The sequence below is a fragment of the Eublepharis macularius genome, chromosome 11 (assembly GCF_028583425.1).
Source record: "Eublepharis macularius isolate TG4126 chromosome 11, MPM_Emac_v1.0, whole genome shotgun sequence".
Taxonomy (NCBI): Eukaryota; Metazoa; Chordata; class Lepidosauria; order Squamata; family Eublepharidae; genus Eublepharis; species Eublepharis macularius.
The window spans coordinates 31,566,066-31,587,347 of NC_072800.1; the positions used below are offsets into that span (position 1 = coordinate 31,566,066).

Genomic DNA, 21,282 nt, shown 5'->3' on the forward strand with positions numbered 1-21,282 from the left:
CTAATTTTATACAGCGATATACATGGCCTGATTTCTGTAAGTTGAATAAAAATACTGGTAGCAAGACGCCAATAGTGGGATGACTGCACAAAGTCTGATGTTATCCTCTAGTCTAAAGAGTCCTTCTCCACCAAAGGAAGAACCATTTAAGTCGGAGGAAGGATGGTTGGCTCTACCCCAACTGTATCAGAGTGCAAGCCTAAGCAGAGTGACTCTCTTCTAAAGCCATTTTGATTTAATGGGGTTAGAAGGGTAATCCTGATGATGGAAGGGATTTCAGTCAGTGGACCTTCCCATCCAGCTACAGCCCGAAATATTCCCTGAAATGCTGCTCCTCAGAGAGGGAGAACCCCCATAAGAGGGGAATTGGAGGTCTGTAGTCAGAGGTGGAAATCAGTGGAAATCAGCCCCCCTTCTATTAGTGGAAATCTTCTGCTGCTGGATACAACCCATGACTTTGGGACATTTCGTGGAATCCAAGTAGTACCACTTGGTTACACTAACTAGCTTTTGCATAGTCACGCATCTGACAAAGAGAACTGTGATTCTCGAAAGCTTATGCTACAGTAAAGTTGGTTAGTCTTAAAGGTGCTACCGGACTCTTCGATTTAGCTTTTGCATAAAATCCAAGTGTGTAATTGTATTATGAATTACACATAGATGAGGGCTGTGTCCATATGACAATGATTCTTTGTTGTTTGGTCATTGCTGCTGTGAAGCAGAAGCATGTGCAACAATGACGCAGCACCCACACAGTGGGATTCCCAGTACTTTTCTTCCATGCCCCCACAGGGTTTGATTCCCCACTCCTCCACTTGAAGCCAGCTGGGTGACCTTGGGTGAGTCACAGCTCTTCCAGAGCTCTCTTAGCCCCACCTACCTCACAGAGTGATTGTCATGAGGATAATAATAACACACTTTGCAAGCTGCTCTGAGTGGTTGCGGAGACACCTTTACAAATGTCCTGAGACTTTCAGAAGGTCTCACCTTCTGAATGGACTTACCCATTTCCCCTTTTCCTTGCCTCATGCTTAATTTGAAAATATTTATAATGTTAAAATGATGTGGAGATCATTAAAGTTTCACTTTGAGCTGAATCTTTAAAATATGTTATTAAATATCTTACCGAGTAATATTACAAAAGTACATGGCGAACTTTTTAAGTATATGGTGAGAGCTGTATATGCAGCAAAATGGAAGGCGGAACTCTGTCCAGATGTGAATGAATGGAAGAACATGCATGAATATGCATCTATGGCTAAACTAATTTTTTATACACACAACAGACCAACACTGCAATTTCATGAAAAATGGAGAGATTTCTTTGATCATGTAACTTGCAAATTACGAAAAATTAAGAATAGTTAATATGGACATAGAATAATTATAAAACTAAGGTTTTAAAAATGTTGAATATAAAATGAGAAGTATAAAGTTGAAAATAGAATGTTAAGTATGACATTTTGGGCATAAGTAATTAAGGAGAGAGAGAGGAGTAATATTTTCTGATTTAGCTGTGTTGTTATATATCTTGTTTACGCCTTTCTTTTACTATACTATATGTATATTATCTAAGCTTTTAATGTACTTTTTGTAGTCTTTTTCTTTTTAAATAAAATTTCTTTAAAAACGACGTGGACATAAAATATGCATATGGTAAGAGCTTTACTTGGAGGCATAAATGGAACTGAAAAAAAATAAGAATTGGTTTTCAACTTGACTTTTGGGAACGTTTTGATAGTTAAAGTGAGAGAAATCTAATGTTCCATCCATAAAGATTGTCACCTTGTATGAAGCATATGGTTAGTATATTCAAATGAACAAGATTTATTTGAGTTAAGGAAGGATAAACTATCAAAGGAAAGTTACAAAGAATATGGAATCATTTCCAAGCCATAAGAAGAGGAAATAGACTATATTGTCTATTCTTTGAAAAATATGTATTATATTTTTCTCCCTTTACAGCAGGCTCTCATTTTATATTGTTGTTATACTAAACGTTATCTTGACTGTTTTGTGTGCATATGGTACTCATCTTGGAGATTAAATAAAAAATATTAGCATGAAGAGACTTCACAATAAAATCCCAATCACCCTTATGTTTAAATACAGATTTTAATGCTAGCCATTATTTGTGAAGAGGAGATAGTCAAAAAGCACATTTCACACAGCAGCAATTTGAATTCTACTTGTTTGGGGCAGATGGCAGAGTTCTTGTTGTCATGAATGTGGTGGATTATTTCCCCCTTGAATGTAGTAAAAGGATTAGGTTTATCTCTCCATGCAGCACTCGTCCCAGTACAAAAATCAGACTCAGTTCAGGGACGTTTGTTCACGCCTATAGATAGGCTTTGTATTTATTGCCATCCCAGAGTTGATAAAATAATCAGTCTACTGTGTGTGCAAAGATTTTGGAGGATGGGCTCAATAGACAATACACACAAGAGAGCACAAGAAACAGGCTTTTTTCAGAGGTTGGGAGTAAATGGATAACACTGGGCAGAGAAACAGTTCTGGTGGTGAGCGCATAGTATACGAAGAAGAAATAATGGGTTGGATCCTGCCTGCTTTTCTGCTGTCACAACGAGAAGCAGGAAGAATGATCATACTTGATTCTTCCCCTTGCTTCCTCTTGCATCCTACATAGCTTTTCGTCAATGTGGGTTTCATGAATTCTGACTTTTTAAGGAGCCCAAAGCAGCCTTTTCTCCCACTTGAACCAAATGAAAAATGGTTAGGAAGGATTCAAACCATAGTTTACAATGGATGAGCTGTCAGGATTGAATAAAGACAACACTGGATGCTTTGGTGTCTGTCTATTTTGGCATTTGAGATATGGATAATAGATACATTGATCTATGTGGATGAAGCACATTGTTCACTCAGCTCTTGAGGACATATAACTGAACTTGGGAGCTGCGTCCATTGCATCTGGGGCAATGTATTGTAACTAGTGATGTCATGTGATATGGAAGACCGATCTGTAAAGTTTGAGCTCTGAAGATTTTCAAAAGCATAGATAATGCCTTTTCAACACCAACATGATCGTTTGGCATCGCATCCATTCGGATGGTGAAGATAAATTGGTGAACCTGTTCTTAATTATTGCCATCAGTGACGGGAGAATGATTTGGTTATGCAAGCAACTGTTCATTCTTGAGAGAAATGGCAGATTTATAAGTTGGTTATGGTAGTATACAACAACATTCAAAGGTGCTATAACTATTTTACAATGCTGTTAAGTACAGAATTGCCTGTTTAATAGTAGTCATTTAATATCTGGCCTACTTTATATCAACATAACTATTAAGCTCCGTGTAGTATAAAGGGAAGCTAAGAAATCAACTTTCAGCATTGAAATGTTTGCTATCTTTTAAGAATTGCACACATTTAGGTTTGTTTTGCCATGGAAGTTGTGGCCTCAGAATCTTTCCATAAGTTGTATGGAAGAAAATGTGTCAGAGATGACCCATATGGGCTATGTTAAGGCTATGATTTGCATGCATAAGGTCCCAAGCTAAATCTTTATTAAAAGGATATCAGATAACAAGGCTGGGACTTTACTTACAACCTTGGAGAACTTCTGCTCATTGGAGGGCATATGGACTAATTCACTATGAAGCAGCTTTATATATTATGTTTATAAACAGTATTGTCACACTTAATGGGGTTTGGGAGAGCTTAGTGGAGGAACTGGAGAACTCTGGCTAGGTCTAACTTTGTATCATTAATAGAGGTGGGCACGAACAGGAAAAAAAGAACACGATGTTCGTTGTTCGTTGCCATCCACGTACAGAGAATCACGTACAGGGAATGTCTGTTTGTGGGAAGGAGGGGGAAGACTTGGATGGGAAGAAAGTTCCCTGTGCCATTTGCAAATGGCATGGGGAACCTCCTTCCCTTCAAAGTCTCCCTCCTTCCAGCTGGCTAGGGGGAGGGGGGGAGACTCGGAAGGGAAGAAGGTTCTCCATGCCGTTTGCAAACGGCGTAGGGAACCTCCTTCCCTTCAAAGTCTCCCTCCTTCTAGCCAGCTGGAGGGAGGGGGGGAGACTTTATAAGGAAACCCCTGACAAGCAGCTGAGTTGGGGGTGAAGTGCCCCTCTCCCTGCAGCTGTGCAGCAGCAGGGAGAAGGGCATTTCACCCCGGCAGGCTGCACTCAGCCGCTTGTCAGGGGTTTCCCTGACAAGCAGCTAGGTGGGGGATTTAAATGTTCCTCTTCCTGCGCTGTGCAGCAGCAGGGAGAGGGAAATTTAAACCCCGTCAGGCTGCAATCAGCCCTTGTCGGGGTTTTCCCTGACAAATGGCTGAGTTGGGGTTGAAGTGCCCCTGGGCTTAGATTGGGGTTTCCAGGGCAACAGGAGTTTAGATAGAGTTCGGAAAGTCCATGCCTACTGTTGCCAAGGGAATTGATTGAAAGGCGCCAGACTGTCTGGCTTGACGAACGGCTGATGAACACCATGAACAGGGCTTGGAACGAACACATGTTCGTCAGGCGGGGCCTCACGAACAGCTTGTTCACGAACAGCTGATTGGGCTGTTTGTGGCTTTTTTTTGTTCATATTGCTGTTCATGCCCACCTCTAATCATTAAAACCTTTATGGCTGTAGCTTAGATATTATTATAGGGTTACCAACCTCCAAGTGAGGCCTGGCAATCTCCTTGAATTACAACTGATCTCCATACTACAGAAATAATTTTCCTTGGAGAAAATGGCTGCTTTGAAGGGTGGACTGTCTGGCATTATACCCTGCTGAGGCCCTTTCCCTCTCCAAACACTTCCCTCTTCAGGCTCTACCTTCCAAATCTCCAGGAATTTTCCAATCTGGAGTTGGCAACCCTACATGTAAGATAACGCTGCAAACAGAACTGTAACTTCTGCCGTAGCTAACTCCCATCGTAAAGCTGAATGTTGCAGTCCGCATTAATTAAACAAATGTCTGTACAAAGGAATATTGCTTCCTCTAGTCATAGGAATGGAAGTGGGAGCCGTAGGTAACAGAAGCCTTGCCCTGTGACCAGTGGCGATACTGCAGCAGATCTCCATAGGCAGCAAAAACCACACGGCATAGTCTTTTTGGAATTGGTACCATTCAGGCTGCAGGTGGCGATAGCGTGTTTGAATGTTCCAGCAAGCCTGGCCAATTAGTTATTTGTTGGGGGAGCGACAGCCAAGCCTGTCCAAGCTTTTTTGGGATCTAAACCCCCTGGCCATGATGAAGTCATTGGCAGGCCATTTCTTGGCTGTACCACCAGGGACAAGGCTTGGGAGAATGGAAACGATAGGACACTTCCACCCCAGCCATCCCTGAATGATGTATTGTGAAGGAGGAGCCCTGCTCTGACTTCCATTCTCATGGCTGAGCTGCAGCACTGAGATTTTCCACTCTTTGCCTGTGGAAAACAAATCTGTTATGGAGGAAAGGCTGTAGGCTATTCTGCTCCTGGTTGTATATAAGCGGCTTGGTTCGCCCAGGTGACAGTGCATATATGACACAAATGCATGCAACTTAATACCCCTGCATTCAAACTGATAAGCAGATATGATCATAGTTTACATAACGTACCTCTGGAATTATAACTAGTCCAAATATTAAGCCAAACAGGACCAGGTTTACCCCATACATCCACCGCAGAAATATAAAATAGGAAGCCACTGAAGAGCCGAAGTGACCTTAAACAAAGAAAGGATACTGTTAGAAAGTTGCCAAATTCAAATTTAATATAGGACTGCTTGATTTTGTGCACACAAATGTAGCACAGTTTTTATTCTGACGCATTATGTTTCATGGCGAATCAGCACTCTACTGGTTTGAATCCCACTACATCCATGAGCTCAGAAGGTGGCCTTGGGTCAGCCACTCCTCTCAGCCCCAGCTCCCCAGCTGTATTGTGGGGATAATGATACCACTAACTTGTTCACCGCTCTGGGTGGGGCACTGATCTGTCTAGAAGAGCGGTACATAAGTGCAGTTATCGTCATCGTTGTCGTCGTCATCGTCGTCGTCATCATCATCATCATTATTATTCCTGCAATCACACCTTTCCACTGCCTGCTTGAGAGCCTTTGCTCCCAGCTACATATACTGCCTAGTCCTGCTGAAGAAGGGTATGTGGGTGGTGCACAAAGCATCAGAGCTCCTGGTGGCCATGGCAGCTGCACTCCTAACTGCACCCAGAACCATCAGCAAAAAGACGTGCAGGGAGTGTGGGCAGCTGTGACTGTGGGGGAGCATGCAAGTAGGCAAAGGAAGGATGCATAGGCAGGTGGGGGCATATGGGTGGGAGGGCAAGAAGGGGAGCCTACTAGTGGGCAAAGGGGGACCCCTGAGCACTCTCTGCCCCCCAAACCTGGAACTGGCCCTGCCTTGTGTAGCTACCCTAGTATAATTTCTCCAGGAAACTAAAGTTTCCATGCCAAACATCGTATGTGGAATGCTGATTCTCTTGCACACACAAGTATATCTGCCATCTCACTAGACTTATGGTAAAATTGTCACTGACTTCCCTTGAAGTTTTGCAGTTGAATTCTCTTAACTTGCTCTCCCCTCTAAATGATCACAAATGCTCCGGCAGGCCTTCTCTATAAATTTTGTTTGAACTGCATGTTTACTCTGGTCTCAAGCGTGATTTCTGAGTTCATTGCACAATGAACCAGGTGAGGGTTATGTCCATAAGGTTTTAGTGTTGGACTCAAGCAATAAAACCCTTACAAGCCTAAGGACAATGATGGTCATATCAGCAGGGGCTGGACTCCCTAATATATATGGATCACAGAGACTGGTTTTCTTCATTCTCTGAAATAACCCCTATGCAGATAGGCTCTTTGATCAATAGGCTTTCTGTTATGTGATAGGAGAGACTGAAAATTTGTCAGTTGCTCTGACGTGTCTGTGGAGCTCATGGAGAGAACGAGCGTCCTCCTGTGTTGAAGGAGCTCCACAACTGCATTTGGTCATAGAGTTGATCTCAATGGTGATGGACAAGGAGTCTCTGAGTACAGATTATTCCTGTGCACACCCCCACTGCAAAATTCACCATACCATGGAGGGAATATACACCATACCATGTTGTCTGAATCCATCCCAGGAGCTAGAAGATCCAGATGCCCATTCTGTTAAATGTTTAAAACAGTTTTAAGTCTTTTTTAAGATATTTCTGTGAGAATAAACACATTCACTTACTTTCTACCTCTTTTATCTTCATTTCCCAGGGGATACATTGTGTCTTAAAATTTTCAAAATCTCTCTTAAATTTGACCCATTTCTGGAAAGAAAAACAGTAATAGGCAATGTTTTCTTGTAAGATGGAGGCTAAGGCTTCTGCAATCCTTACAAAGATTTACTGGTGGATGTATTGTCGAAGGCTTTCACGGCCGGAGAACGATGGTTGTTGTGGGTTTTCCGGGCTGTATTGCCGTGGTCTTGGCATTGTAGTTCCTGACGTTTCGCCAGCAGCTGTGGCTGGCATCTTCAGAGGTGTAGCACCAAAAGACAGAGATCTCTCAGTGTGGAGATCTCTCAGAGATCTCTCAGAGATCTCTCAGTGTCTGAGATCTCTCAGACACTGAGAGATCTCTGTCTTTTGGTGCTACACCTCTGAAGATGCCAGCCACAGCTGCTGGCGAAACGTCAGGAACTACAATGCCAAGACCACGGCAATACAGCCCAGAAAACCCACAACAACCATTTACTGGTGGCTTGAAACCTGAAGATGAGCCTGAACCCAAAGGATTGAATTTCAATTAAAGCTTTGACATTCTAAGCACTTGAGTTATGAGAAAAAGGACAAGTGGACTTTGAGATTTTTCTTTATAACAGTGATATTGAAAAGGACAAGTGAGGAGAGACTATATATGTGATTCCTATAAGGGAGCTTGCTCAGCACTGACCCTAACTTTTGAAGAATAAACAAGACTTCCTCCCTATCCTCAATAATCTGAGTGTTGGTGATATCGATGCATTATATAAGATTCTTATTTCAAATGTATATCCCACCCACTGAGCTTCAAAGCTCTCCAGGCGATTCACACCTTAAATATATCTGCAAAAGCTGAACTTTAAAGCCCACAAGTCGGCCTTTCCATGCTCCAATTTGGGAATTGTTTTTTAACTTTGCAAGACTTCACGGACATTACCCAAAATAATACTAGAAGATATGCAGCAAATTTCAAATATTTGAAATATTTTGTATACATTATGGGAGCAACTCTTACAGCCACCCTGTAAAGCAGGCCAGCATTAAGGCCAAACTATATGCGTAGACATGGGCACCAATCGAAATACAAACCAAATTTCATGACGAATCAAGCTGATTCGCATTTTGCAAAATGCATTTAGTGGGGCCGTGGTTTTCACAAAATTCATGACTTTTTGGGCTGATTCATTCAATTCGTGAATGATTCGTGATACCAGACAGGCTGGCGCCAGTCCATTGATTCCCTAGGCAACATAGGCCCAGAATGTCTGCAGACCTTTTGTTGTCATTGGAAACTCCAATCTTAGCCCACATAACCTTGATAGGCAGCTCTCCCTGCCAACTGGAGAGCTTCCATTCTGCCCTATACAGCAAGGAGCAAGAGGGTTAATCCCCTAGGCAACTGAGGCGATGGGCCTTATATAGCCATGGGAACACCAATCTCATCCCTCCAAACTCTGTTAGGCAGGTCTGTCTGCCAAACAGAGACCTCCTGTCTGCCAAACAGAGACCTCTATGTGAGCATTTCTTATGTAAGGCACAGCTCTCTGCCTCGTGCTTTTCAGTTCCAGTAGACAGAGGGAGAGGGAGGACCTGTTGCTGGGATTTGGAGTGAGAGAGTGGAACTGGGAGCTTTTGGCTGGATTTGCTGCTGCTTTAAAAGAGACTGAAAAGCCTATTTCTTATTTTCAGCTCTTGGCCATGCTGGGAAGGTCATTGGGTGAGGATGCCTTCTTTCCTCCACCCCACCCCACCCAAACCCAGTCTCAGGGCATTGCCTGGCTCTGGGGCCTAGTTTGACTGAGGCTTACCTTTTTTTTCTTTAATTTTCTTTGCTTATATTTTTATTTAGAGCATTTGTTGAAGTCTCACTGTGAGTTTGGCATCTCTGGGTACGAAGGGGGCCATTGAATTACCCTGGGTTCTGACAAATCATGAAACTAACGAATCATTTCGTGAAACAGGATAATTTTGTGAAAATTTGTGAATCGTGGAATGCGCTGAAACACGAAATACTCATTTCGGTTTTTTCCCATTTCATGCCCATCTCTATATATGAGATTTTGGAGAACTGCGATCAGATCTCCTGGTTTTAAGCATTCATATATAGAAGACTTAAGAGTGGGATTTGGATTGAGGAGGTATTTGGACCCATAGGGAAAACATCCCTGACTTGGATGGTTCAGGTAACTGGATCCCATCAGATCTTGGCTGCTAACGGATGGAAGACCACCACGGAAAGCCAAGGTTGCTTTGCAGAGATGGGCAATGGCAAACTACCTCTGTATGTCTCATACCTTGAAAACCCTATGAGGTCACCATAAGTTGACTGCAACTGTACAGCATGCATACAGATGGAAAAACCATACATTTCCTCTTTGATGGCAAATAATGGATGTTTCCATATGTCCTAAAAATAGCACTCCACTCACTGAATGCTGGTGGCTTTTCCGTGCGATTCCTGATGTCACCATTTCCAAAACAGTTGCAGGCAGTTTTGATTCTGTTTTTGTGGCATTTGCCATCAAAGAGGAAATGCATGGTTTCCCTGTGTGCATGCAGAACAGAGCTAAACTTTTCAGGGAACACTTTTCAAATACTTAAGTTTTGCTTAAGAGGCAATTCTAGCAGCCCTTCTGTCCCCCACCCCCAAGTGTACACCGCTGTTACAGTAAAGATACATGCATGTTGCCTTACGGCAGCATCATCTTTATAGAAATATTACATTTCTGAATAGCAAGAATGTATTTGGGGGGAAAGGCTGTTCTCCCACTATTCCCCCTGCCCCGATAATGTATCCATTGCCGTGTGGAACTTCGGAGAATCAGAGCTATTTTACAATGGCTGTGAGGTCACTAGTGATAAGTAATACACCATACCCATGCTTTCACTTTTCTGTGATTTTTTTTAATATAAAAATGTTTAGAAACTAATTATATCCCTTGAAAGCAAGCAAGATGATCCCTCTTCCTATGGCAATACCCAATGCTCAACCATTATTTGTTTTCAAAACAGTTCTTTGAAGTAAGGCACTCGCCCATTTTGCACTGGAGTGTTTTTAGAACTACATATTGATTTTTTTCAACTATGTTTTCAAAGTGTATAGAAACATTTGATGGAGCAGTACCTCTAGGGCTGCATCTACAAAGTGAATATTCTCTGTTGCATGGAATCATTGCTTTGGCAACTGTAGAGGAAGTCACAGCAACAATGGCATATCCAGCAAGCTCATCTGCATTTTTTTCAGTCATCCCTTCACATTTACCATTTTCCCCATGGTACCACTGGAGGGCTTTATGATATAATGACTACTGATTTTTTAAAAAATTAGCTGCCTGTGCACCCCCTTGCAGTGGCATGGAGGGGAGAATGGTGGCCTTCAGTGCATGCCGGTAGTCAAATGCTACTGATATCGGAGAGAGGTTCAAAAATGCAACCCCATTTACTCAGTTATTAAACTTGTTTGGATTCTGATCTTTCCGACAAGACTAGAGCGTAGCAAGGGAAACTCTGAAAAGTGGACAATCGGACAATAAAACGGGAGTTATTTCTAAGTAAATATGCATGGTTATAGTGTGGCTGCAACCTATCAGTATTCATATTTCAGTGCTGACGATTGAACCACGGTTGCTAACCCCAGCTTGGGAAATGGCTGAAGTTTTGCGAGTGGTGCCTGGTGAGGGTAGAGTCTGGAGAGTCCAGTGGAGATGTCATGGCCTAGAATCTACCTTCCCAGGCTGCCATTTCCTCCAGAGGAACTGATTGCTGCAGCGTGGAGATGAGTTGTAATTCTGGGAGAGCTCCGGGCTGGAGGTCGGTAATGCTGTATTGAGCTTCAGTCTAAAAAATATGACTTCCACAATACTCAACATTTTTCTCATCTTGAATCTCAGCATTTGCATGCTTAACCTAAGAGATGCAGGCCTTTAACTTCCAGTATCAAAAATAAACCACAAAAGCACAGAACTTCCTCACTTCTCTCGTAATCTCTTGCAGCACTCACCTTTGCCATCATCATTTTATATGCATATAGTTTTCGTCCTTTTCCCTTTCCCAAGGCACCTTCAAACTTTTCTACGAACGCTTGAGCCTCCCTAATTGAAAAATTAAAAAGCGGTTATACTTTTAAAAAACATAGATATAGAAGTTGTAACATTTATGATTGTGCTGCTCAGAAATGAAATATGAACCTTGCCGTCCCAAGAGACTTACCAGCAGCACTAACTCAATTTCATGGTCTTAGTTTCATCATAAGAGTAATCTGTATTCACTTCTTCAGTGCTATACAAGTAAGTTCTTATCTGGGATTTCTCCTCCAAGGGCATATCTTGACTATGGAGTAGATTCAATAACTTCCTTACCATGTCCTCCATCAGAGAGAGACTTGCAATGTAAGTCTAGGTATGTTTATTCAGAAACCAATCCAATTTTATTCATTGGGGTTTACTCCCAGTTCCATGGAAGGAAGGATGCTAATTTTAAGATTGTAGCCTTAAAGTAAGTGGAACATTGTATCATTCTCTTGGATGAGCTTGGTAGCAGTGCTCTGAGAATTGGCAACCAATATAATGTTTCCCCTTTAAGTACTCACAAGTGTTAATACTTCCAAGTGTGAAGAATCTTGGGAAAGAATCCAACTGATTATTTATGTCTGTATGGCCCAGGCTCATCCCATCTTCTCAGCTTTCAGAAGGTAAGCAGGGTTGGCCCAGCCTGGTTCATACATGGATGGGAGGAGACCACCAAGGAAGTCCAGGGTCACTATATGGGCACAGACAATGGCAAACCACCTGTGTTCGCTTTGGAAAGCCTATGGGGTTAGTTGTGACTTGATGGCATTTTACACACACACAACAAAGGGCATGAATAGTCAAAGAAGAGCAGAGAGCTCATTTCAACAAGGTTTGTGAAAGCCAGGTGTTTAGGCTTGTCTTTAATTAAGGCAATAAAATGAGCCAGGCCTGGGTATCAGTTGAAGAGAATTTTGCTCATCATCTGCATTTCAATAACAAAGAGCGATAACAGATTTCTGCCTTCAAAGCTCTGATGGTTTAAGCCAGACCATGTGGCAGAATTCTACTGGATGCTTTCCCAAGACCTGGGGCTTGAAACCGGCAATAGCTGCTACAAAGCACAGTTCGTGTAAAATGGAGTAGCAGACTGCAAGCTGCTAAACAATCTCTCTCTCTGATGTGTCCGTTGTGAAAACTGAACCGACTGATGTACTTTACCTGAGCACTTTTAATTTCTTTGCCATACGCCAGGGTTTGTTCCTCATGATAGATATCAGTTTCTTTTTTTCTTCTACTTGTTCTTTTAGCTTGGATAATTCTTCCTCATTCAGAGACTCATCATCTGAGGAGTTGGATGCAGAGGAGGAAGAACTGGGGACAAAAACAAAATGCACAACAGGGGACAATGTTGGCTTGAGGGAGAGCTTGTATAATTATTATGCCGTAATACAAACTTGAAAATATTTCACGCGTTTCAGCTTTATTCATGTATGCTGCTGTTGCAGGCACAGTCTTGCTTTTGATTGCAACCTCCCACCCCCCTCCAGCTTCATATAATGCACGTAAAAAGGTTCTGCATTTGATAGCAGATGCAGATACTCAGTTAAACACTGATCAATAGAAGACATGTGAATTATTAAGTAGCTATCAGGCATCCTGTGAGCATGTGAACTGATTTCCAGCAAGATTTCTGCAATCCTGTAAACGCTTCTGTGTGTGGAGAAGCAGCTGTGCTTTGTCATGTTTTTCTCTATTATTCCTTTGTAATATTTACTAAGGAATGCCGAAGAATTTATAGGTTCATCAGTTCCATTAGAACTCTTGGTGATTCCTGTGGATGCTTTTTTGATCACAGGCTAAAACACAGCCACCAAATATTTACGTGGGAAATTTGACAGAAAAACATATCAATTTTCACATCTGCTGTTTGTGGCTTTGGCTTTAAAAGTAGCCCTTTTAAAATTCTTGCAGCTCCGCCAGCCATTCAGTCCCTTATTATGTTAATTACACAGATTAGTCCACTAAAGTTTCTCATTGACTAATTGTCAGAAATATAATCCCCTGACTGTCATTTTGGAAAGTCTTCAAGGATTCTGGAAGGGAAAGAATTCAACCAGTTCAGAAATATTTGGGTCAACAGAGGTTCCTTTGCAGTCATCGTCAAATTATCTCTCCTATTTAATTTGTTGCTATTTGCACTTCACTATTTTATCTGACTTCAGAGTATTCATTTAAAAAATCCACTAGTATGGCTTCTAGTATAAATATTTGATGTCTTCCTGATGTACTTCTTTCCACTGTGAAGATTACATGTATTCTTCCCCTTTGCTGGTTGATTCTGTTGTTGTTGTTGTTGTTGTTGTTGTATACTGAGTTGGTTTTATTGTGGTCTTATCATTTATTGCTATTTATTGGATTTAACTGTTTTAATTGTGATCTACTGTAATCAGCCGTGAAAAAGCCATGTAAAATAAATATTTTTATGAACTACCTGTGTACAAGAGGTGTTATCTTATTCTACAGTTGCTGAAGCTTGGTCTGCACATGCAGCTAAAAGAAGAGGTAAAGTGCTGAGGAGGTAGAATGGGCTGTACCACTTCAGAGTACATTTTCAAAGGACTCCATTCCATTAATAACTGTTAAAGGAAAACTAGTATAACGTGTGTCTTTCACCATGATGTGTATTTTTTTATTTGTGAGGGAAACATTAAAAAGTGACCACCCCCTCTGCACTCTAGTTTGCCACCTCAGACAACCCGATCTGGCTGAATGAAGAAACCAATCAATAATTTTCTTATGTTTTTTTGATAGGATGCATTTGGCCTCACGGGCCCCTTTCACACTTGGTCTTTACAGCATGTTCATTACCTGTTTTGCATCCCATGTTTGTCTGCCTTTTACATTTCCAGGCTAGTCATGTGAAGAGGTAGATCCCTACTGCACAACTCCCAGAAATCTTACCGGAGCAGGCACCAGGAAAGGTACCAATAATAAATAACAGCTTGTCCCCAGAGCCTGGCAGCAGCCCTGGATCTTGAAGGGGTAGATCCCTATCCCACCACACACAAAGAAAATTCAAGCTCCAATGCACTCTCTCTGTCAAAATGCCAACAGCAACTGTCTCTCCACTGTCTGCAAAGCCAGAGCTGGGTGCTCCCCTCCCCCCTGGTCTTTGCTCCCTTGTTGTAACAAATTTGGAGCTCCATGCTTGAGAGGAAGACCTGCCTATCAAGCTAAATTGGGCTTAGATTGGGGTTTCCAGGGCAACCGCAGGAGTTCAGACAGAGTTCAGACAATCCCTGCCTAAGTTGCCAAGGGACTTGATTGCGGGTGCCAGGCTGTGGCTTGACGAACAGCAAGATGAACAGCAACGAACGAGGCTTGCAATGACCACCTGTTCATTTAGAATGGGGCCTCACGAACAGCTTGTTTGCGAACAGCAGATTGGGCTGTTCGTGGCTTTTTTTTGTTTGTATTGCTGTTCGTGTCCAACTCTACTCAGGAACTGACCAGACCTATTTATGTATTTGTTTATAAAATTTATATGCCATCACAGACCTGCTGGAGAAGGCTCATTAGTTACAAATAATACATTAAAGTGATAAAAATGGCATAAGAATAGGAACAATAAGCCATAAAACAACATTCAGCATCCAAAAATAATAAAACAGTCTTCAGGCTAGAAGCAGAATATAAAAACAGCTTTAAAAGATGGAACTCCTCATAAGCCTAGGTAAAGGGAAATGTTTTGGCCTGGCACCCAAAGGACAGTGAGGCAAACACCGTGCACGCTGAAGGGGGATGCCTTCCAAAGGCAGGCGCCACCATGCGAAAAGCCGTGTCGCCACCACCACATTACTGTAGGTAAGGCCCAGAAAGAAGGTCTATACCTGCTTAGTTAAACTTGTTGTGTAGTTTATTTATTTAAAGTATTTATATCCTGCCTTTCCACAATTCCCAAGGCAGCTTACAAAAAAATAAACATTTGCAGTTAAAACATAGCTAAAACATGTCGATCAAATTAAAATGACGTCAAGTACATCAAGTTAAATTTGCAATTCCTGCAAGAAGATATCACCATTAGCTGCCCATGAGATATGCTTCTAAACAATGCTCAGGGCTCCTGTATGCTGTGAGGAGAATATCGTATGCATTTTTGTTACCATATTGACACACCACTTTTCTACACAAGTGTTCTCAAAGTAGTTTAACTTTAAAAACAATTTAAACCTCATAAAAACACAACAGGTGTTCACACTGTTTTTTGGAGATCCTGGGAACTTCTGGATTAGGAAGGTCCATTCCTAGTTGATTATGAGATGCCATAGGCCTTTCAGGGGGGAAAGCAGGCAAGGTAAAGAAGACAGATTTTGCGGTAATACAAGGACTCCGGAAGAGCTGGAAAGAATTAGTAAGGTTTTTACTATTTTTTCAGATTTTCTTAATTTTGGTTCCCTTTCTATCATTTTGTTCACCCATTTCTCAGCTGTAGCTTGGGAGGCTTTAAAAAAGTAGCAGATTTATTTTTGGACAGAATTATTACCTGAGTTGAAGTCTCCAAATCATATGTATTTGGGGAGCTAGAAACACCCCAGGAGCTATGCCTTGTCTATAAAATGTTTGCCCTAAAACCAAAACATTGAATGCATGGTTATGTGACTGGGCATTTTGGAAACTGGGTCCCTTGGTCAAATTTGCCCTTTTACCAGTATAGTAAAGGGTGGAAATGAGAGAGACAGCCACGGATACCTGAGCGTACCACCCATGAAGGGTGCATGCATATTTCAATAACCATTCATTTCAGCAACATGGTGTCTAAGAAAGGATCCGGTGATTTGTTGAAGTCCTTTAAACGTGTCTGTGCCACTCAGGAGGACTGACAAAGGGGAGCATATCTTGCAGATAGCTGTTGGCAGGGCTTTTTTTCTGTGGTGGAACTCACCAGTACTGAGTACTGGCACATTTTGTGGGATTCTCCCAAGTCCCGAGGAGGGCATTGGTGGAAATCAGTTCAACCATATAGATGAGTACTAGCATCTTTTTAAAAAACAAACAACAAAAACAAGCACTGGCTATTGATACCTGAGTACCGAACGTCCAAGCCCTTGGAACAGCCGTGGCCCATGGCAAGATTTGGCATCTGGAGCTTGCTAAAAATGCCTTACCTCCCTCCTGCCTGTTTCTTCTTTTTCTTGTCCTTCCCTTTTGCTTTCGTGGTTGATTGCTTGTCCTTGTTTTCAGCATCCTTTTGCTCTTTGCAAGTACTCTTTCTGCCTCCCTTTCTCTTGCTTCTCGCTGTTTCTTCCTCGTCGCTGTCTCCGTTGGGCTCCTCTGTTTTTGGAGTGTTCTTTTTATTGGCCTTCTTCCACCTGGTACTCTCTTCATCCTCTTCTTCACTTTCAGCATCAGCATCCTTTACATTATTTTGTTTTTTCTTTGCCCTGGTTGTTTCCCTTGTATTCCGCGTTCTGACTGGCTTTTCTTCCTCCTCATCTGTCCTCAAGAGAAACCATTTTTGTTTTAAATAAAAAGCTCCATTGATGTCATTGTAGTAAAAATCGTCTTTCATCAAACAAATACAAATGATCTTATGAAATTTATGAAGATGCCTCCAATCACTGTCAAGGAGATCAAGCCTAGTATTTTAGAGGTTAACTGAGGAAAATAAAAATATGTCCATGAGTCATGTACATCGATTATGACTGTCTTGGACGCTAACCTGTTCTTTCAATTACTGTAGAACAATAATATAGGTTTTGCTTGGTATTTAACATGCAGGAAACTAGATGAAATAAAAAGAGATAATGGGCTGTTTCTACATAAAATACATATTAATTTAGCACTTTCTTTCTAGCATGTTGACCTGCAAAGTGGAGTGTAAACAGCCATCCACAAAACTTTTGTACTGGGACTTTCCTGCTTACCCCTACCCAGGGCTTTTTTTCCAGCTGGAACGCGGTGGAACGGAGTTCTGGAACCTCTTGAAAATGGTCACATGGCTGGTGGCCCCGCCCCCTGATCTCCAGGCAGAGGGGAGTTTAGATTGCCCCCGTGCCGCAGAGCTTTAAAACTGCGTGGTTGGATGTAACCCACTGTGCAGTTCAATTTCCAGAGTTACCCATTAGTATAGATTTAACCGTTTGCAAACAGTAAAGCAGATAGCTGTTAAATCCTTTCTAAATGCCAGAGGGATTTGTTGGAATTGGCTCGCTTGCTTGCTTCATTTTTAGATTTATATCAGGCTGAGTAAACAACATCTTGCAGGACTGCATTAGGTTTTAGGACGCTACCTTTCAGGTGTGATAGTTGAACCAGATGAGCTACGAGGTCCCCACCAGGCCTGTGTGATTCTTACAGCTCTCATCCTAAGAAGAGCTGCATGCTGTTAAACCCTTTGACTTGGACGGGTTTAGGAGGGTATAACTCTGCATAGGCTGCCATTGTCAGTAACACTTGCCTTATCTCATAGCAAAGTATTCCTCAAAACTTTTTCTTAAACTTTTTCTTAAACAACTCAGTCCTCCAAACTCTGCCAGTTGCTGAATAACTGCTTAGATTGCTGCCAGCATGCATTCATTTATATGCACTGCATGTAATTCTCAGGGAAAATAAATTCTTCTTTAACAGAGTCTTTCCAAAGACAGCGGCTATTAATCTTGCCTTTACCTTCACTGGGTGAGTTGCTCTCTACTTGTCCATCAATCTCCATCCCAACTGCAAGACAAAAGCAAACAAAGTGATCACATTTATTGTTGGTACTTTAACACACAACAGATGACTCTTCCAGGAGAAAGAATACAGCTTCCTTTTATGACTTATGATTTTAAAAGCTAAATTGTTTTTAAAAAGTGTGTACAGTTCTGTTTTTGCTTGCTCTGACATTTGTAATAGTGCGCAAACTAACAATGGCCATTTTCACACTGCTTACTGCCCACGAAACATCATGCCGAGCTCCCGGAACGACAGCATCTTCCTGGCGCGATTTCGCGCAAAATTGCGCCAGGAAGACACTGTCGTTCTGGGAGCTCAGCGCAATGTTTCGTGGCTGGTAAGCAGTGTGAAAATGGCCAATTTTTTTAATACAAAGTCATACCAAGTACACACACTTTGAACATTGTATCTGTATCAGAGTACTTTTATTAATTTTATGTTGCCCAGGAGGCAACATACCAGCAGTAGCAAAATATTGGTAAATCTATACTAACCATCTTCCATGATGATTTGCAATTCACATTTCTTCTTCTTCTTCATGGTGGATATCTTCTCCTGCTTTCTATTTGCAATTGGTACTTTTACTCAAGGACTTCATCCACTAATTATATGTGGATCGCACATCTTTCCATGCATTCTTCCTTGGCTACATACTGGCATGTACAAAATGAGCCGTCAATGAACCTGCAGCGACTAGTTTTCTCTAACACAGTTCTTGTGTTACACAGACGCTTCAGTTTATGGGCTGGGTGCTTACAGGAGATTTGCGATACCAATCCAATCCAGCTACTTTCTACTCTGATCCTTTTTCAGCTCGGAAAGCACCTGTGGCATTATATTGCATGACATTATTTAAACATGAAGGAAAGCCCTTTGGAGAGTGCTTGGTAGGAACCATCGGAAAAGAAGAGGCAAGACAGGACCACTTTATGACTGCTTGGACATCTAGCTATGGTAGAAACTTCCTCCACTCGCTGCTTAACATTTTAGGAAGTTTGTTCCCAGTCCCTTTTTGGCACTACAAGAGTTTGGCTACTAGCTGTCACACTCTGCTTTGGCATCTTCACATTTGCATTTCTACATGGATCTTGTCAGGATTACCCTGGGGTAGACGCATACTTTAAGAACATGAAACCACTTGGTATGGTCTGCAGGCAAAGGATGCGACCCCATTGCAGCCAGCGTGTAAAACCCTGCATTCTGTGTGCCGCCAGCGTTAATCATTGATCCTGCACCTGCTTTCAGAGTTACGGGCTAAGAATTTAACAGATTGCATTTTGCCTCCTGAGCTTACTCAGTGCAAGGTATAAATTAGTCATGTGAAACTGTGAACCTAAACAATTACTTATGTAAATGTCAGACTAGTCTAAAGAGTACAAACAATTCAGAACCTTGTAGGAATGCTTCAGTTGGCTTAGAAAGTGGACGGGCAGGTGTGGGGGGTGGGAATAGCCTCTCTCATGTTTTTTAGCGGACACAACTTTGTAACTTGTCTTGGGACTTTTAAAAGAAAATGTTGGACATACGGTAAGTTGTTGTGGGGTGATTTAGACCAGTTTTGTATCTTACAGAACCTGTAACTGAATCCTAGGAGCACACACAGCAGATACCTTAATATTTAACTACATAGGGTTGCCTTTCTTTCTTCGTTTTTGGTTAACATACAGCTTTAGCTAATTAATACTTGGGTTACATTTATTCAGCATTCAGCTCATCCATTAGTAATCCTTGCTTAGCAGGTTACTGAAAGCCAAGATTTGATTCCTGCATGTTTATGTCAAGATTAATCCCTTTTAACATGCATATTAGATGTTCTTTTGTTGAAGTTAACTATACATCCAAATTCTTTCCTGGGTTTGGATGATATTTTCCATACTGGTGCAAATGGTATTGGGGGACGGGGGTGGAATTTGTATCAGGAAAAGGACAGGTTGGAGGTTAAGTGGCCTCTGTCAGTGCTACATTCCATATCTGTTTGTTTACTACAAAGTGTTTAATTTTTTAAAAAAGATAAACCTGTTTAGGAGGCAGGCTGCTTTGTGATCATGCCCTTGAGTCTTGGAAGACTTTATCATCCTGGCTGCTTCTCTTTGTTAGTTTCCAAACTGGAGCAGCCTTGAGGGGGGGGGCATCCACAGATGTGACATTGGGCCAAATTACATGTTAATTTTTTGACAGGTTGGATTTTGTTTCCCAGCTGTTTCTCTGCAGCCACATAGCAGTTGCAGGGGAAAGCATTTTCACAGGCCCTGGGAGTGGAAAGGTAGTACAAAGGGAAGAGGGGCTCCGAAGATGGGCAAATTACTCTCCCTGCCATTTCCGCTTGAAAAAATGGAACCTAGGGCGGGGGGGGGCAGGAGCCCTGTGGGTTCCCTGGACTCAACTCATCAAAAAAGTAACATGTGGATGACATAATGTTAATTGTAGAAGACCCATTGGAGAACATGCCAAAAGTGATAGATAAGATTAAGGAGTTCGGAGATTTGGCAGGTTTCTATATTAATAAAAAGAAGTCAAAGATACTATGCAAAAATATGACTAAGCAGAAACAACAATTGTTAACGGAAATAACGGATTGTGAAGTAACAAGTAAGGTGAAATATTTGGGAATCGAACTGACTGCTAAGAATATAGACTTATTTAAAAACAACTATGAAAAACTATGGACTCAGATAGAGAGAGATTTGATTAAATGGAACAGACTAAATTTGTCATGGTTGGGAAGGATTGCAGCAGTTAAGATGAATGTGCTACCAAGAGTAATGTTTTTGCTACAGACAATACCAATCATCAGTGACTCTAAGCAATTTGAGAAATGGCAGAGGAAAATATCAGACTTTGTATGGGCAGGCAAGAAGCCTCGAGTGAAAATGAAAGTTTTACAAGATGCAAAGGAAAGAGGCGGAATGCAACTGCCCAATCTAAGACTTTACCATGACGCAATTTGCTTGGTGTGGTTGAAGGAGTGGATGACGCTAAAGAATAAGAAATTACTAGCCCTAGAGGGATATAAAAAAATATTTGGATGGCACGCATACTTATGGCATGATAAAGTAAAGGCGAACTCGATGTTCCTGCATCACTATATACGGAGAAGTTTATATATAATCTGGAAGAAGTATAGAATCTATCTGGAAGAAGGAACCCCTTTGTGGGTAGTTCCATATGAGGTGATAGATCCGAGAGCTGTTGATAATGAGCAACAATGTCTAACTTATAAAGAAATAACTAGAACTGAAGAATCTAAACTCAGAATAAAGACTCAGGAGGAACTATCACCTTATTATGATTGGTTCCAGTATAGACAGATTAGAGATTTATATAACTCGGACTCTGTAAAGGGAGGTATACGAACAGAAAACT

General features: G+C 41.6%; 1 protein-coding gene across 1 annotated transcript in view; it reads right to left on the bottom strand.

The window, feature by feature from the left end:
- The window catches only part of TMC2 (transmembrane channel like 2), a 59,636-nt gene extending 41,177 nt beyond the window's left edge, over positions 1 to 18,459 (bottom strand). The window contains exons 1-7 of the mRNA XM_054990919.1: positions 18,414 to 18,459; positions 17,875 to 17,922; positions 16,374 to 16,701; positions 12,427 to 12,579; positions 11,199 to 11,289; positions 7,183 to 7,264; positions 5,566 to 5,672 (exon numbers count right to left, since the gene is read on the bottom strand). Coding sequence (XP_054846894.1) covers positions 5,566 to 5,672; positions 7,183 to 7,264; positions 11,199 to 11,289; positions 12,427 to 12,579; positions 16,374 to 16,701; positions 17,875 to 17,922; positions 18,414 to 18,459 — 855 coding nt within the window. The remainder of the gene's footprint in view (positions 1 to 5,565; positions 5,673 to 7,182; positions 7,265 to 11,198; positions 11,290 to 12,426; positions 12,580 to 16,373; positions 16,702 to 17,874; positions 17,923 to 18,413) is intronic.
- Positions 18,460 to 21,282: the final 2,823 nt, after the last annotated feature.